Source organism: Neolamprologus brichardi, chromosome 15 (assembly GCF_056152115.1).
Source record: "Neolamprologus brichardi isolate AB-2024 chromosome 15, ASM5615211v1, whole genome shotgun sequence".
Classification (NCBI taxonomy): Eukaryota; Metazoa; Chordata; class Actinopteri; order Cichliformes; family Cichlidae; genus Neolamprologus; species Neolamprologus brichardi.
The window spans coordinates 38,046,181-38,063,343 of record NC_142118.1 but is presented as its reverse complement, the minus strand read 5'-3'; the positions used below and the strand labels follow the sequence as shown (position 1 = coordinate 38,063,343).

The following is a 17,163-nucleotide window of genomic DNA, read 5'->3' as shown; positions in this document are numbered from 1 at the left end:
AAGAAAGCTCCAGCTGATCCAGGAGAGAAGGACAACCGCTGCCCAAGCGAAAACCTGTAGTGATCCCGTACGTGTCAGGAGTATCGGAACAGTTGAGACGCATTTTTTCAAAACACCGCGTCTCTGTGGCTTTTAAACCCCAAAACACGCTGCGCCAGAAATTGGTCCACCCCAAGGATCGGGTCCCCCGACACAAACAGAGTAACATAGTGTACGCTGTTAAGTGCAGGAGGAGCCAGGATTTATACATCGGAGAAACCAAACAACCTCTGGCGAAGTGGACGGCACAACACAGAAGAGCTACCTCGTCAGGCCAGGACTCTGCAGTCTGTTCACACCTACAGGCCAGTGGACACTAAAGGATGAGGATGTAACATCCTGGACAGGGAGGAACGCTGGTTTGAGGGCGGAGTCAAGGAGGCCATTTACGTGAAAAGGGAAAGACCATCTCTGAATCGAGGAGGGGGCCATCTGTCACCATCTTACATGCTGTGATTGCAGCCATTCCCCAACTCTCTGTGAATGGGACTCATGGACATTGATCAGTGGTTGTTGATCAATGGTCATTAGAATTTGCATAATTAAGATTAAGGAACTGACCTCCCAGCCCATTGTTCCTTCAGTGGGCTGGTTTCAGTCATTATGCAAATGTCCTGTTTATAAGATTGAAACCTGCAGTCAGCTGAGACTGAAGACGTCACCTGATGATGACGAAACGTTTCTCCCAGAAAACGCTGCGTCCAGATGAACAGAATCAACTTTTGGAGATTTATTTTCCTGGATGATTGAGAATGCATCAAGACGATGCTATCTAACTACCATTCATACACATTCACACTCCGATGGATGCATTGGAGACCAGCCTGGGGTTCGTATCTTGCCCGAGGATATTTGGCATGCAGACTCGAGCAGACTAGGATCGAACTACCAACCTTTAGGTAGTTGACCTGCTCTACCACCTGAGCTACAGCCACGCCATCATATGGCATTTGTATTTCCATGTTGTGACTTTAAGCGCTATTTTGTAGGTAGCACATTAACAGAACAATGCTGCAGGATTATAAAGTATGGCTCCATAAAGTGGAGCTTAAGCCCAGGTCAGTAAAGTAGATCAATACAGCTGTTTTAGTATATACACGTATCTATACCTTCACTATGATAACAATCAGATTCAGATCAAATTTGTATCAGATGTTTTCTGTTTCAGCTCTTTTATTGGCTCTGTGGGAGCAGGGGGAGGGACTAATAATCTGTATTCAGGATTCTTTGGAGTGCAATATATATCGTTTTTATTAATTCATAGTTTGTGAGTGTCATTCATGTTGAGAAAATACAAATGAAAGCATCTTGTGTTCAGGTTAAGTCAGTTAACTTGAACATGTACATGCAGTAGTGGAATGATAAGATCGTGAATTTGCTGATAAAAGAATTTATTGGCATCAATAAACTGCTGAGAGTTATTTCTACTGCCCACGTACAAAGTGCAGCCGTTTCTGATATTGCTAAAGCTGAACACAGCTAACAGGCATGGTGACAGTTCAAGAACACAGCATGATGAAAAGCTTTATACAGTGAAATTAAATACAAAGCTGACGTGTACATAACATGAGCTCGTCTAACGTGTTCTAGTGTTTGTGCTTCGTAAAGTTTTTAAGCTCACTTATTTTCAGATTATAAATTGTCAAGTAAAATGGAAGGAAAGGCATTTTGGATGTACAACGCCGAAGCACGGCCAGCTTTCCTGCCAGGTAAAGGAACAGCCCAACATTTACAAATCCTGTTGGTGTGATGAGAAAATACATATCTGAGGTCTTTAAGAGTATTAAATATAAAGGCTAGCTTAGCACAAGGTATGGAAAATCCCAGTTTAGCTCCCACTGTGGATCAGCAAAGCGGGGAAACGAGGATTCCCATCAAATCAGTCCAACACTAGCGTTTTCATGGTCCCTTCCCTGCTCAGTGTTAACAATCCGCACTGTTTGGGAACCAGTATGAACACAGAAATACATGAAAGGAATTAGCATAGCTCCACCGAGCTGTGTCTCTAACGTCCTGCTGTAGTTTCATTTGTACACAGCTACACCTGCTTTCACTACGTCAGCCTGGATTGTGTTTGTTTAAAAGTAGCACGAACAGCACAAATATGTACAAAGAGATGTTGTACTGGTCACTGCTGGTCATTGCAATGATGCTCCAGTATGACTGCCATAATGTTCAGAGAGAGATGTGACTTTTAAACAGGAGGATTTGTTATGGGGCAAAAACTGTAATTATTAGAAAGGCTACTTGGATACGTTTAACGTGTGGTTTTAAGTTTTCATCCTAAAATGTTTGTTACAAGTAACCATAATAGTTCCAAAGTATAGTTCTAAAATCAATATTGGAACTATGTTACAATCATGCAGCATCACAGGTGGATACATGTATCAAACTTCAAATATTCATTCTTAAATTAACAGTATTTTTATAATAATAAAAGCGTTCACTCAAAATCCCACGATGGGGGTTAAACTAGTAAACTACACATGCTTTCTGAATGATGTTAGTGTAAAATTATAAACCATGTGGAAGAAGTCTGAACCCATCAGGTTTTTTATATACATTTGCTAAAAGGGCTGTCAGTATAGTAGTACCAGTGATACTGTTTCAGTCACATCTCCTGAATCGAACTCTTAAAGCTCTCACTGCTTACACAAAGCTCCTCTACGACACACTCAGAAATAATGTTGTTTACGGTGGTTCAGGATTTACTCAGACGACCTGTGGTTCTGTCTCCTGCATCTGTGTGTTGGATTCTGAACCATAAAATAATGTAAAAAGCACCTTGAGTACCAGCAAGAAACTAAGGTGAAAATGTGAAAATCTGAGTGGCAAAAGGGTGTGACGTGCAAATTTTGCAGTTTGGTACTCTAACAGGTCCAGTGACATGGCTGATCGAGACACGTCTCACATGTTTCTGGTTATTTTAAATAAAATGTTTGCTTAGTTTGATTCTTTTTCAGGACAGTCAGTTAACATGAAGTCAGCTTAAAAGAAGAATTAGTTACTGTGATATTTTAGCTTTAACACGCTGGTAAATTTTGTAAAACAGATTCTGAGCTTTGGAACAGGACTTCTTGTTCCTTAGATGTGACATTACTTTCATGGGAATATCAAAAGGCAGCACAAACGTTGGATATTATATATAGGAGTGAGTCAGATCTCACAGTCAGACCCCGAAGCGAAATGACGGCAGAGACGCATCACGCTCAGGCAGTGCAGCTACGTGCAGCTGCGTGCACATATTTATGCGAAGCTCCTGTTTGATGCACTCAGAGATGCACAGACAACTGTTTCACACTTTCTGCCACATTGAAAATAATATTTGAGTCTTATGGTCTTACTCTCTCAGAATGGAGAACTGTACTGAGAAAATATCACAAGAAGCCTTTCCTGCAGATGTGGATGTCACCCAATACTTTTTCAGTTTGCCACTCAGCCAAGTGACTTTCTCAGTCTAAGCCGACTGCAGGTTTCCTATTTGAATAATGACCAGCATTAGCATTACTGACTAACCTGAGCTTTTTATTAATGTGTAAACTGTCATGACCACTGATCAGTGGCTGTGAGTACTGTCTAAAAAGACCTGGGAAAACCCTGCACTGTAAGATAGTAAAAGATGTAACCCTGTCCTTGGTAGAGAAATGACTGTTTCCTTTTCATGTTAATAGTAACGTATCTTAATTATTTAAAAGCATCCAAAGTCAGGGGCAGCCAATCAGAGGAAAGCTACATTGAAGGGGAAGGAGCTAAAACAGCTTATTTGAGACGATTAACTGAGGAATGGCACCAAGGCCTGTGATCAATAACGATCACTGTGAACTGTGAAACTGAGGCTCACAATAAAAAATATAGAGCTAGAAACTAGCAGAGTGGACCTGTTTGCCTCTCTGTCCTGACCCTGGTGTGTGAAAATAACTGATCTTTTAAGAACCACAAAAGTAGTTTTGGAATTAATTAATCAAAAGCATCTAGAAACTATCAACACTAACAGATAGTGAGTTAGCATTGCATAAGCATAAGACAGCACAGTTCATTATCTTAGGTTTGCTGGAAGTTTCCAGTTCTTGTGCTAAGCTAGACTAAACACGTCCTGGCTCCATCTCTGTATTGGACACGCAGAGATGAGCCACTACAAAAGGTGCTTCCAGATATTTTTGGACTGTTCCTTTAAATCGCTTGTCCAGTAGCTGCATGCTTCCCTGCACCTCCCTGCTAATGCTAACAATGTTTTGTTTTCAGTGTGTTTGATGAAAATGAAAACAGTGCAAAAGGCCAGTTGGAAAATCACTGAAGCCGTTTTGTAGTTTCCTGCTGAGTTAAGGTGAAATCTGCTGTTTCCACTGCAGTCCGTCAGCTGAGAGTTCAGAGGCTAAACACTGTTAGCTTGCATGTTGAAGATCTAATGACAGCAGGAAGCTGAGCTCCAGGATAAAAAACAGCCACGACCACCAAGGAGGGAATCACAATAGGAAAGCAGTTGATCTTCTTAGATAAAGGATTATTTAATGATTTTTCTGCCCTATCTGCAGGATGGAGAATAAATGTCTGGTATATATGTGATGAATAGTCCTGAGGCAGCCAATGAAGAGTGCCACAGGATTTCAAAAACGTAAACCATGCTCCCCTCTGCCACTAGGGGGCAGCAAGCAGCCACAAATGTTCTTTTTGGGAAGCTAAGTGCCTAATATATTAGCATGCTAGCATGTTTTAGCAAACCTGGCAGCCCCAAATGCTAGTGTTGAGCATGTCATACAGATGACTAAAGTAAATGTAGTATCACTGAGTTCATATTCTGCAACATCAGATTTAGCATGCTAACATGTTCCATCCACTTCCTGGGTTTCTTGCTCATCATTGCATGTTGCTAAAATGTCAACGGGGGGCAAGTGAAAGCAGGCCAAAAGAGTTTCATCAGTCTTGTGAGCTAATGGTAAATAGTTAATAACTGTTAGATTTTAAAAACTAGTGCTTTCTGGTTGTGTACTTAAACTTAGCTTAAGTGTGAAGCCTGCTGCGCTGGTTTTATTTCCACTATTTTAAGCAGCATGCCGAAGAATAAAATCTTACACAGGATCTACTCTGCTTTTTCTTACTTCGTTACATAAACATTTGAACATGTATTTATTGGGATAAACTCCTTTAGATGTACCGTCTTGTGTTGTAGGAGGTCATGTTAAATTAATTGATATCCAGGGTACCACTATAGCTCACCTGGCTGCACAGGTGACCCTATGAAGGCTATAGTCCTTTAAGTCCACTCTAGGTTGTTGTCTGTGTGTTTGGGTTTTAACTGTTTTCTTTTTGTTTACACAGTCATCTGCACACAAGCATTGCATGCTGCCCCTCGGCAGGCTTCCAACAGTGGGCCAATTCACACAAAGGACTCGGAGAGAAAGGGGCCTTTACAAACCATGGATGAGAGAGCTGGTTTTAGACAGAACTGAGGGGCTCTATAAAGGGCCAGTATACAATAAGGAAGGAGTTTCTGTGAACTAAGAATCATGCAAGTCTAATTTTGTCAAGTCCCAGAAACATAATGAGCTGAAAATAAGCTCATCTTTAAAATAAAGCTATCAGGACCAGTTGGTCCTGTAGGAACTGCTGGAACAACTCGAGCTTAACCATAATCTGATTTTTGGCTCGACATTTACAGTGACATTAGTGAAGTACTCCTTACTCTTTCATGTAATTGTTAATAGTGGCAGGAGTTAGTTGAGTGTGTAAAAAGTCTTTTTGTTTGTTTTCTTTATAAATAGTTTAGACCATATACACAATCCATGTCAGGTGTAGTAGGAGCCCGAGGTCTTGATATAAATATTCAAATATTCCAGATTCCATTTTAAGTTATTAGTCATTTTGTTCATTTGGGCTCTAGCATTCAGACAGACTCTAAAGTCTGTGAGTCCTTTGCAGTGAGTCCTCTGCAGCTGCCAGCTGCTCTACATGACACTGCACTTTCCCTTCAGCTTGTCAGCTCGTTTCTGTTTTCCCGACCGTTTCCCGTCGATGCTCAGGCTCATGTCCCGCTTCTTCTCCAGGGCCAGCAACTCCTGGAACAGTTCCTTGACGTTGGTGTTCGTCTTGGCCGACGTCTCCACGAAGGCACACTTCCAGGCGGCCGCCTGAGCCTCACCTTCCTTCATCTCCACCTCACGCTGAGCCGTTTCATCACTTTTGTTGCCCACAAGCATGATGGGAATGGATTCCACGCTGCCTTTAATGGCCAAAACCTAAATGGGCATGAGATAACATCAGTTAGGACTAAACATTAGGTCATCCAAGATGAAGCTGTCAGTCCTGAGCAGAGATGGGCAGTAACGCGTTACTTGTACTTACAGTAACGCGTTACTGTAATCCGATTACTTTAGTAATAGTAAAGTAAAGTAAAGTAACGAGTAAAGTAAGGGATTACTATTGAAAAAACGGTAATTAGATTACGTTACTTTCCCGTAGGAACCGTGATTTTTTTGCGAGAATGTCTCATGACAGTGACGTAAGCGAGTGCGACGTTCGTGACAACAGCTGTGTGCAGATCAACAATGGATCATATATCGAGTGCAGAGAGAGTATGAGCTTGCAGCGTTTAAAGCGTGGAAGTACTGACCTTACTTTGAGTTTGATTCCATAAAAAGTGACAAAAACATTAGTGTCCGTTGTGCGTGGGAAGAAAACTTCTTTTTACAGCGAAAAAACCCCTAAACTTCCAAACAAGCACCGAGTAGCTACGACGTAATGGGAAACTCACAGAGAAACTCGCGGATTCTTCCACTGACCGCTGCACACCTGCACCAGGGTAAACCTCCGCCTACCCCACTCCTGCTTTACAGGTGAAAATAGAGCAACAGGACCGCTAGTCTTTGACTTTATTTATTTTCTGCTGTGTTTTACTTGCATCTATTTGAAAGACTGAGTGTAAACACAAAAAATATTTTATTTTATGTGCTGGAATGTGCAGAAAATAGGTTTAAATGTTAAACTATATTCTTCCAGTCAGAGAATGTTGCAGATAATTAAATGTTTGCTTGATGCATAAAGTTAAAAGATTAAAACGAATAAAACAAGTTTTAAAAAGAGACTTTTCCATTGATTACATTTTGTATGATGATTATGCAGAAAAAGTAGAATTGGGCTGAAAGATCTATCACTTTATCACCTATTCAGGTTGTAAATCGTGTTTTTAAAAAGTAACTAAGTAACTAAGTAATTAATTACTTTTGAAAATAAGTAATCAGTAAAGTAACGGGACTACTTTTTTGGGGAAGTAATCAGTAATTAGTTACTGATTACTTTTTTCAAGTAACTTGACCAACACTGGTCCTGAGCATGACTTCTGCAGTGAACTGCATACCACTGAGGCATTTTTCACTTTGTTTCTGCACCACCAGACTGACGGTATCATCTGTGGAGTTGTGTGTTTGGTGTGTGCTTCAACATCTGTGATAACAATGGCGTTGGAAAACCAAAGTTTCTGAAAGATTCTTGTGAGTTTAATGTGCAGAGTGTGACCTGTTGATAGATGGGTTTGAGCTCCTCCAGTGACTGGCGGCTGGTGATGGAGTACACTAGGATGAAGGCATGGCCTCTGGAGATAGACAGACGCTGCATGGCGGGAAACTGGTGACTTCCTGTTGTGTCAGTAATCTCCAGCGTGCAGACGCTCTTATCACAGCTGATCACCTGCAGGGATGACAGTGATGTCGGGTATTAACAGTGACAGCAGATTTGATAGGAGGGTTTCGTTTACACATTTCTGTTACTGCAGTTTGGGAGGAAACATTATCCAGACGCAAGTTTCTTTTTAACTGCTTCAGCCAACCAGCTTTTTCTACTTCTTATCTGAGATGCCCCAGATAGCAATGAATCAGTGCTGATGGCCTTATGATAATTCATAAAGTGGTTCTAAGCCAAATACAGCAAAAATATTCTACATCAAACTTGAGCCAATTTTGGTCAAGATCTGGTGCACTAAACACTAAACAATGTGGGTGATGTTTGGCAAAGCTTTGGCCTGGTTGGGGCTCATTTACTCACTCTGTGTTATTAACTGCAGAAACCTTAAATGTTTGCACATTTCATTCATGGTATTAGAAACTTTTACAGCCAAACTTTCTGATTATGCGTGAAGATGCTCAAGAGCCCCACCTGTCTGTAGGTGTCCTCGACTGTGGGGATGTAGGTGTCTCTGAAGGTGCCTTTCACGAACCGAAGCACCAGCGAGCTCTTCCCCACCCCGCCGGCACCGAACACCACCACCCGGTAGTCATTACTCTGCTCTGGCATTCTGGGAACTACAGTTCACCTGCTTCTCTGGCTCTACGATCTGTAAGCTAAAGAAGACAGGACAAGAACATAAGCTGGATTATTTAATACGGCTGGATCAAAAAGAAAGGGTCAAAACGATGTCCTGCACATTATACACCTTAAACATTGCATTCATTTGAGGTGTGGGGTTAAAAGTGAAGTGTGGACAACTACTCTGTTTTCCTAGGTGTCCATGAAGGTAGCAGAGCACCTTCCAGGTCCACCTAAGGTACAAGATAGTAAAAAGCCCAGCTTTGCTTGCGCCTCGTGTAGCTCATCTCACCTTTATAAGAACACTTTATTCAGTTTTGTTAAAGCTTTACACCTTACAGCTCACCCACGCCGAGTTTTACGCGTGCCTGTCGACAGTTATTTGATGGCCAATGAATTAAATTTAGATTCATCACTCTATACAACTTGTTTTCAGTCCAGTCTTGTGTAATTTGGTACCTCGGCCTTTTCTTCCTGTTTCGCCTCTTTAACGATGTCTCGTTGACAGCCAGACTTCCACAGAGACCATTTCTGATGAATCTTTGGCGAACAGTCGATGGATCGAGGGTCAGATGCGTCTGTCATGTCCTGTGTCAGCTCTTAGCTGCTTTTTTTTTGCTATTTCTTAAGGACAGGACTTTCGGATGCTGTTCATCAGATGTAGATAGTTTTTTAGGCCAATTTTGTTCAATTTTCAACTATTTTTGTTCGCAACGCAAGACTGACAAAAAATGCCAAAATATGGCAAGTTTTAGCTAAAAGCCCTCAGAATCACTCTGCTGGTGCAAAACGACTGTCTTACATCTAATTGTGTTACCTTTTGCATTTAGAGATTCAACACTTTCGTTGTATATATGCAGTGACAATAAAGGCCTATTCTACTCTATTGTATTCCTTTCTAACTGAAGAATTTCAAATGATGTGTTTTTGTGACATGCTGGTAATAACCAAGTGCCTAAAAAGACCATTAAAACTGGTCCTTTGCTAAGTTGTCATCCCTTAAGTTAGGTCCCTTTTTATGTTTAAGTAATTCAAAGGTAACTGTTACGCAAGTTCACAAAGAAAAAACAAAAATGATCAGGTACAATGACCGGACTTTAAATTATTGAAAAATCATTGAAATGACTGAATAATGTAGCATTTTTCTTTTTGGTTTTTCTTTAAATAATGAAAGTACTTACTTTCATTATTGGTTTAATTACTTGAAACAGTACAAATACATACAGGCAAATTTAAGTAATTTAAGGATTCCAGGCTGTGAGCCTCCCTCCCCCCCTTCAGAATGACTAACGCGCACAAATGACACTTTTCCATGTCGTTAAAGAGGAGAGCTGAAAACAAACCCCAGAGAAGGAAAGACAACAGCGATTCTAAAGGGAGCTCCTCCTCCTCACCAACGTCACCACCTCCTTATCTCTGCCACAGATTCAGACCACCAGCCAATCACCACCTCGTTAATCCATCAGCATGACGAGCATCACACATACACCTGCCTCACGATAGCTTCCATTGTGCTTCTGGATATAACCATGGCAGCATCTCAATGTACTGTGTGTGTGTGTGTGTGTGTGTGTGTGTGTGTGTGTGTGTGTGTGTGTGTGATAAAGAGAGAGAGAGTGTTTCCAGTCGCCGTGGTGACGGGACTGAAAGAGGAGAGCAAACATGTCATCGGCACCAGCAGGGCTGTTGTCAAGGTAACCTGCCTGCCCACATCACTTGATGTCACTTCCTGCGTGGAGGCAGGCAGCAGGGAAAACACCTCCAACTAAAGCAGCAGCATCAGAGCTGCAGACACAGAATCTAAAAAAAACAGACCAATGTGAGAGCAGGATATGAATTTCATTATTCTAATTATTACTGTCATTGCTGGCAGTGCAGGCCTGCTTTAAATGGAGACGAAGCAACAACGATAAAAATGAGTTTTATCATATAAGTTGTGCTTAAAACAATCGTTCCACTCTGCTCAGCTCACCAATCGATTGGACTGAAAAATCTTCTGTAACAGGCAAAAGTCAAGTTATTTGGTGGATTACGCCCTCTGATGGGCCAACACACAATGAACACAAAACTCTATCCACAGCCTCGTTCATAACCCGTCATCCTGTTTTATCATAGTCATGGAGGATCTCAGGGCGAAGTTGAGGTGCGTCCGTTTTTGCAGATGAACACAAATGACAGCATGTACTGATGAAAGTCAGCTCTTTCAGTCTACGGCCATTGTTCTCCAGCAGAAAAAGTCTTTCTCTCTCCAAGCTCCAGCTGCTGAGGTAACCCTCTAAGGTATGAGGAAAAAAACACTCTTTACTCAAAATGATAGAGATTTTCATTGAACTGCCCTTGAGCTAAGTTTAGACTGGGACTTGGCCACTTCATGCTCCTAACTGTTATTTTGCTCAGCCTAGAGCCACTAAAAAGGAAGTCGCTGAGGTGGTTGAGGGATCGGATCAGGATGCCCTCGGGTGCACTGAGGAGCTTATATCCAGCCAGCATATCATCCAGATAGGAAGTTTCTACAGATGCCTCAGGATTTCTGAAATCTTACTTTGCTGCTTTAGTGGCCTGCCTCTTTAAGAATTTAACTCAATAAATATTTAACTTTCAAAATGTAACAGTTGAAAAAAGACTCAAGGTGGAGCCTCCGTCTTTTTGTTGTGTCGAGCTAGAGTTGAGTTTGTATCAGGCCGTGTAAAAAATGCAGTTTTATCAAAGCCACTTGCATCACTCAGTCATGCACAATGTGAACACAGTGTGACATCGGTCTGTGAGTTTCACTCCATACATTTTAAACAAGCTGAGTTACTGGTTTGAAGGGGTGAATTTTAACCTAAACCAGCGGTCCCCAACCCCCGGGCCTCGGACCGTGAGTCGTTTGGTACCGGGCCGCGAGAGTTGAGGCTCAGGTGTGAAATGTATAGTTTTCAGGGTTTTTATCGGTTTTCAGCGTTATTTTGTTATCGTTTTTATCGTTAACTTGGTTTTCCTGGGTCTTTTCACGTGTGTTATGAATAAATCTTATTTTTTTCAGTACCAGTACTAGTTTTATTTTGTTGTATTTATCCGCGACACCTTAAAGGCCGGTCTGTGAAAATGTTGTCGGGCATAAACCGGTCCGTGGCGCAAAAAAGGTTGGAGACCGCTTACCTAAACCACAACCTGACCCAGTAACTTTAACTTTTTACAGAAATTTTAATGAAGTGATTAATATTAACATTATATCAACATTTTAGAATAGTATTAATGCTATTTTTTGTAGTATTGTTAGCAGTATTGTTTAGCCTGTTCATGCTGTTGGCTGCTAGGCTCTCACCTTTCATGAATTCAAGCCTGTTGCTAGACGGTTGCTAGGCAACATGACAATATTATAATATATCATGTATTATTTAGATATTGCAGTTATATGAATGTTAGTGTTGTGAAATTAAAATGATAGCATTCTTTTTTTTTAGCTATTATAGGTGTGTAAATGCTAAAAACAGTCCATTTTAGCCTATTGCTAGTTGGTTGCTATACGACATGATAGCAGCATAATAACTGATATAGATGAGAACCTACAGGGGGCGTGTGCAGACTCTGTGCCAAGTTTGGTTTCTCACCTCCTGACTGTTTAGAATGAGATTAAATGTATATGTTAAGATTCTTCTGACACATTGTGTCCTTTTTATTTCTTTTTTCTGTATTTGTTTATTTTTCCCCATTCTTAAATCCATCCATTTTTCTTATCCAATTCAGGATCGGGTGGGTGGGGGCCTGGCAAGAGACAGGATACACCTAGGACAGCTCGCCAGTTCGTCACAGGGCTGTTCACACTCACATCCACACCTACAGCAGGTTTAGAATCATGGGTTAACTGAACAACCATGTCTGACTGTGGGAGGAAGCTGTGGGTCCTTTCTTATTGCTTTTCCATTTTTTCTTACCACATTCAAACCTTTCCACTTTGTGCCTTACTGTGTGTTAATATAAGACAATCTATTAATAGTTTTTGTCTGTTTCTTCTATAGCTTTGGTGACTTAAATGAAACTTCACGGGATTTAATGAAGGATTACAACGAACCCGAAACATGAAATTTTTAACACGTTGTGTAATTTCCCTCTTGTCTAAAATAAGAAGGTGTGACCTGAAAAAATAGCACAAAGTTCACACACGCATTTTATCGCAGTAACACTCAGTCACTTCCTGAAGAGTTAACAGAACCGTGAAGTCTTCATTCTAAAATGTAACAACTGGCGTTATAGAAACGTTATTTTTTCTCTAAAAAGAGAAGCGTCGCCACAATGTGACTGCGTGAACTCTTACATGTCCCCACAACATGAGAAATCCAAGTACTCACACTTACACGGAGGTTGCTGCAGTTTCACACCTCCAGCTGAACTCCTCACATCATTCACACTCTGTTGAAAATCTCAGTGTTTAATATCCTGCAGCAAAGAGCTGAATGTGATTCAGAAATGCTAACAGCCACTTCTTCCTGGAGATGAGTTGGAGTTGCTGTTAACTCTCTGAGATGTTTGTGGAGAATAACATCTGAATGAATCGTAAACTGAAAGCTTTTGAGATAAAATGTGATTTTGAGGCGTGAACAAGAATACCGGTCCAACAGGAAGCTTGCAGCAGACTGAGGAGTACAAAAATGCAAATAACTCATATTTCAGTGCTGTACTATTTCCTTCTACTTGTGTCACTAAATACTTGTGCCTGTCTGCTTGCCAGATCAAAATTTTAGGATTTAATCAAGAATTGGATTTTAAAAAACACACATTCTCCTCTAAAAGCATCCAAATGCTCCTGCGTCTCAGATGTCAGTTTGCTTCTTTTCTGTTTCCAGCCTTTAATCGATCCATTTTCTATTCTTTATCCAGCTGGAGGTCGCAGCAGTCTAAGTAGAGATCTTCCTCCCTCTGCCATCTCCTCCACGTCTTCCAGGGAGATACTGAGGCAATCCCAAGTCAGCCACAGGGCATAATCACTTCAGCGTATCCTGGGTCTGTCCCCGAGGTCTCTGAGCAGGCACACAAGACGGATCAGAGCCACCTCAGCTGGCTCATTTCTTAAGGAGGCTCCTCGCTGCATTTCCACTTACTTATTTTTTAATTTTAATTTGTTTTTGGCTTTTAAATATGAGGATAAATAAGAGTAAAAAGAAAGAGTAAGATACATCATATTGAATAAATAAAGCCAAAAGTTTCAAACAATACAGTCGGTGTGTTTTTGCCATGGACCACAACCATCGCCCACTGGTGGCCATTAAGAAGAACACATCTGCACATCTGTGTTGGCTTCATTTGTCCTTTTATATTGAGATGGATACTCATGCATTCATCTCAGGCACACAGCGCTGACACTTCACTTACTTTTTATATGCACTGTTAATGGCAGCACGCAGCATCTTGAACGCCAAACAATCGAACACTTCAGAGAAGAATCAGTCTCAGGCCAACTAAGATTTCCTCTGCTTTGCTTTAATGTTTGGTGTTCCTCATGTTTAATGTGGTCTATGCCGCCACAATCATCACAGCAAGAGTAACTAATTATCACAAAGCACGTTAGCCAAGCTGTGATCAACAGTTAGCATTTTCCCAGCTAGTTGCTGTAAATGTTTGCAAACGACAGACTGAAAATCAGCTTCTTCAACTGCACAGGTGAGCCTGTCATTGGCTGACAGCCACATGGAGCAGAAACACCTGACGTCAGCTCATTCAAAGCGAATGAGAAGCGCGAGCAATGAGGTCTGAAGTGTATCTTTGTGACTCCTGCCAAACTGCAAACTGCGAATATCCAAACCATGCAGCAACATAGTCATAACTAACCTCCAGTTGTGGATGGGCTCATCCCAAATGTTCTTCTGGTTAAAGTTTTCCATGCCATATGATGGCATTCCTCTCTCCAGGAATGATGAGAAGAACCGAACGCTTATCTTACCTGTGTTAATGTGTTTGCATTCGTTTGGCAATGGTTCTATATGTGACTGGTTTAACCCTGTAAGCCACCAGATGTGCACGCTGTTCACTTCTTCTTCCTGTCTGTGCTTACATCCAAAGTTATAGCGTAGATGTAGTATTTAGTAAGGTGTCATCCAGACACCAGATAGTTATCTAAACTCCACTGAACCTCATAAATCCTTTTCCGTGGACACTTGAACACCTTTAAGAACAGCCACACTGACCATTTTATGTCAGACTTTGGACCTTTTCTAACTCTCAGAGGCGCCTCTGCCTCTGTTTGCTTTTGGGAACTTGAAGAAGCACCTGACCCGGAAATGGCTAATGACGTCACATGTGCGTCACAGCGCCGACACTAAAGGAAAACTTGAGTTTATCCCTAAGACAGCAGCGGCTTCGACTAAAGAGCAGCAACTCATTCTGGGACTCACTGAGTTTGGTGATCGTTTAACTAACATGTAATAAAAATGTTGTAAATATCATCTCAGTGTAACTGTTGACTTCTCGTGTTAGCTATGACATCACACATCATGCAACATATAGTTCACAAAATCATTTTTCTTGCACAAACTAATGACACAAAAAGGTTACATCAATCATTGGTAAACAGTATTGATTATTTCATTAGCTGTTAAGACACTAAAACAAGCTACTGTACTTACTGCCTGCTCCCTGCCTACATATGCACTCTGAGTATCAACCAAATCTGGATGATGTGTTCTCCAAACCAGTTATTATCTAAATACTGATCACTACTAAATGCAGTTCACTATTTCTTAACTATAAAGGCGGCTAACTAAAGTATACTTGACTATCAAATACCATTTATCAATGATGACTCCCATCACTGAGCATCATGAGGCTGCTGATCTGTTTCTGAGACTTGCTCCACATCTCGGTCCCCGTGTGACTTTAAGTTAAAACTCAAAAAGCATCTTCACTACAGCAGCTTTTACGGTACTATTTTTGTGCTCGTGATGGCATTTCACGACTATAAAACACTGTCACGACACACACACACACACACACACACACACACACACACACACACTGACCTGCAGCTTTGTTCTCGTCTCAATCAGCTGCAGCTCCTCGGTGTCATTACCTCCTCACATCATGTTAATCAGTTGACTGCACTCAATAGTAAAAGACTGCTCCTCGGGCGTGCGCGTAGTCGGGCACGCGCGTCCATAACCATTATATGAACGTGCACACCTATGCGCGCGCGCACAGATTGTTGGAGTCAAATCAGCACCGAGCCGGGAGGTGAAATCAGGCCGGCCGTGGAGCTCTGCTCCTCGGCTGCTGCCCGACATCCTCCCCGGCTGACGGTGCGTTTGTTTGTTTTCCGGTGTGAGTGTGAGCGCAGCGGCGGGTGTGGGTGTGATGCCTGCGGACTCACCTTATCTCCGCGGATCCTCTCCGTCGTTCCCTGTGTGTGTGTGTGTTTGCGGGGTTTGTCTACTCCGGAGCGGCTGTGAGCAGCCTGAACCCTCGGCTGTCTGACTCACACCATCATCATCACCATCATCATCACCATCATCAGACCTGCTGCTGCTGCTCAGCGCACACCAGACCTCCTCTTCCTCCTCCTCCTTCTCCTCCCTCCTCCATCACCTCCTTCCGCGACTCCGCTGGCAGGACAAGACTTCCGTTCGAATGGATTTTCAGAATAAAGGGCTCTTGCGGATGATCTTACTGAAGTTACAGACTGCATACAATATTATTTAAATCCGCTACACCAAATCTGTATTCTCAAGGATAAATGGGCAGCACTAAAACATGCTAAAGATTTAAATAGTTACCTTCAGTAGTTGGCTGTGTGACCCTTTTAAGGCACATTCGTCAGATTTTAGATGATGCTGTGAAAAAAGAGAAAGTAAATAAATTAAGGCTCCTCGCCCAAATTTGAAGATTTTTAGCTTTTTTAATCCCCGCACTCCCCCCGTTACACTCACCCGTACACATCACCGATAATAAATAAGATTATAAAACTTTCTGTGAATAAATAACTTTCAATGTGTTTTTTTCTATTTTCAAAGCATTAAGCGCTTTTAGGTTGAAGGTTGAGAATAACCGGAAGTCTTCTTTTCATCCTCCTCCTCTAAAGTAAAAATACATTTTTCTTCACCTTCACCTCCTTTAGCGTCAGTCAGACACGTCATCGACAGGAAAAAATGAGCAGAATAAATAGAATACAGTAGAAGTAAAAATCACGCTTGAATCATATCAGGTTACATTAGAAATGCGCAGTATTGGCTGTTCAGGCTGCTGTAATATAACCTGTGGACCTGTTAGTGATCAGATGTTTAGGGTTGTGTGACTCCTGATCGTTCGATCAAATGTACCAAAAACATTTTGTGTTTTGGTTTCACTTCAAAACAATTATCTCGATCCTTCTTTCATCAAAAGGAAACAATAGATGAAAATCAGACTAATGTAATGTTACGTAATGTTACACTGAGGCTTCAGTAGTGAGTGATCGATATCGCATTGATTATTGTCACGTGGTGCATGAGGACAAAGAGCTGTTGGTATAACAGATGAAGCATGTGTTGCCTGCAGGTTTGGTGACTGCATCTTGGTGTTTACAGTGATATGATTATGTGTAAGTGTTTGAAATTATCACAGGCTACAATCTAAGTTTAGCGTCATGGAAAAGTGAAGAGGCTGGAAGCGCTCTCCTGATGACGTCATGCTCTTAGTTAGTTTGAAGTCTTACTGAACACAGCATGATGATGCTCTGTAAGTTATGGTCCCACTTAGACTCTTAAAGGACCATCAGGAAGTGTAACAAAGCTTTTATTGGTGACTAACAAGTCCACTGTTCCCACAAATAGACTATATTTGTGCAGAGCAATATTATATTTTGTGACTTACTTTAATTTT

General features: G+C 41.5%; 1 protein-coding gene across 2 annotated transcripts; it reads right to left on the bottom strand.

The window, feature by feature from the left end:
* Positions 1-1,413: 1,413 nt before the first annotated feature.
* On the bottom strand, positions 1,414-15,917 carry diras1a (DIRAS family, GTP-binding RAS-like 1a). Of its 2 annotated transcripts, none has more exons than XM_006791916.3 (4): positions 15,677-15,917; positions 8,185-8,369; positions 7,549-7,719; positions 1,414-6,272 (listed from the first exon to the last, which is right to left on the bottom strand). In XM_006791916.3, exons 2-4 carry the CDS (start codon positions 8,320-8,322, stop codon positions 5,982-5,984), a joined length of 600 nt encoding a protein of 199 aa, XP_006791979.1. In that variant the 5' UTR covers positions 8,323-8,369; positions 15,677-15,917; the 3' UTR covers positions 1,414-5,981. The 2 variants fall into 2 exon arrangements, with proteins under 2 accessions (XP_006791979.1, XP_006791980.1); XM_006791917.3 differs by lacking the exon at positions 15,677-15,917 and adding an exon at positions 15,330-15,612.
* Positions 15,918-17,163: the final 1,246 nt, after the last annotated feature.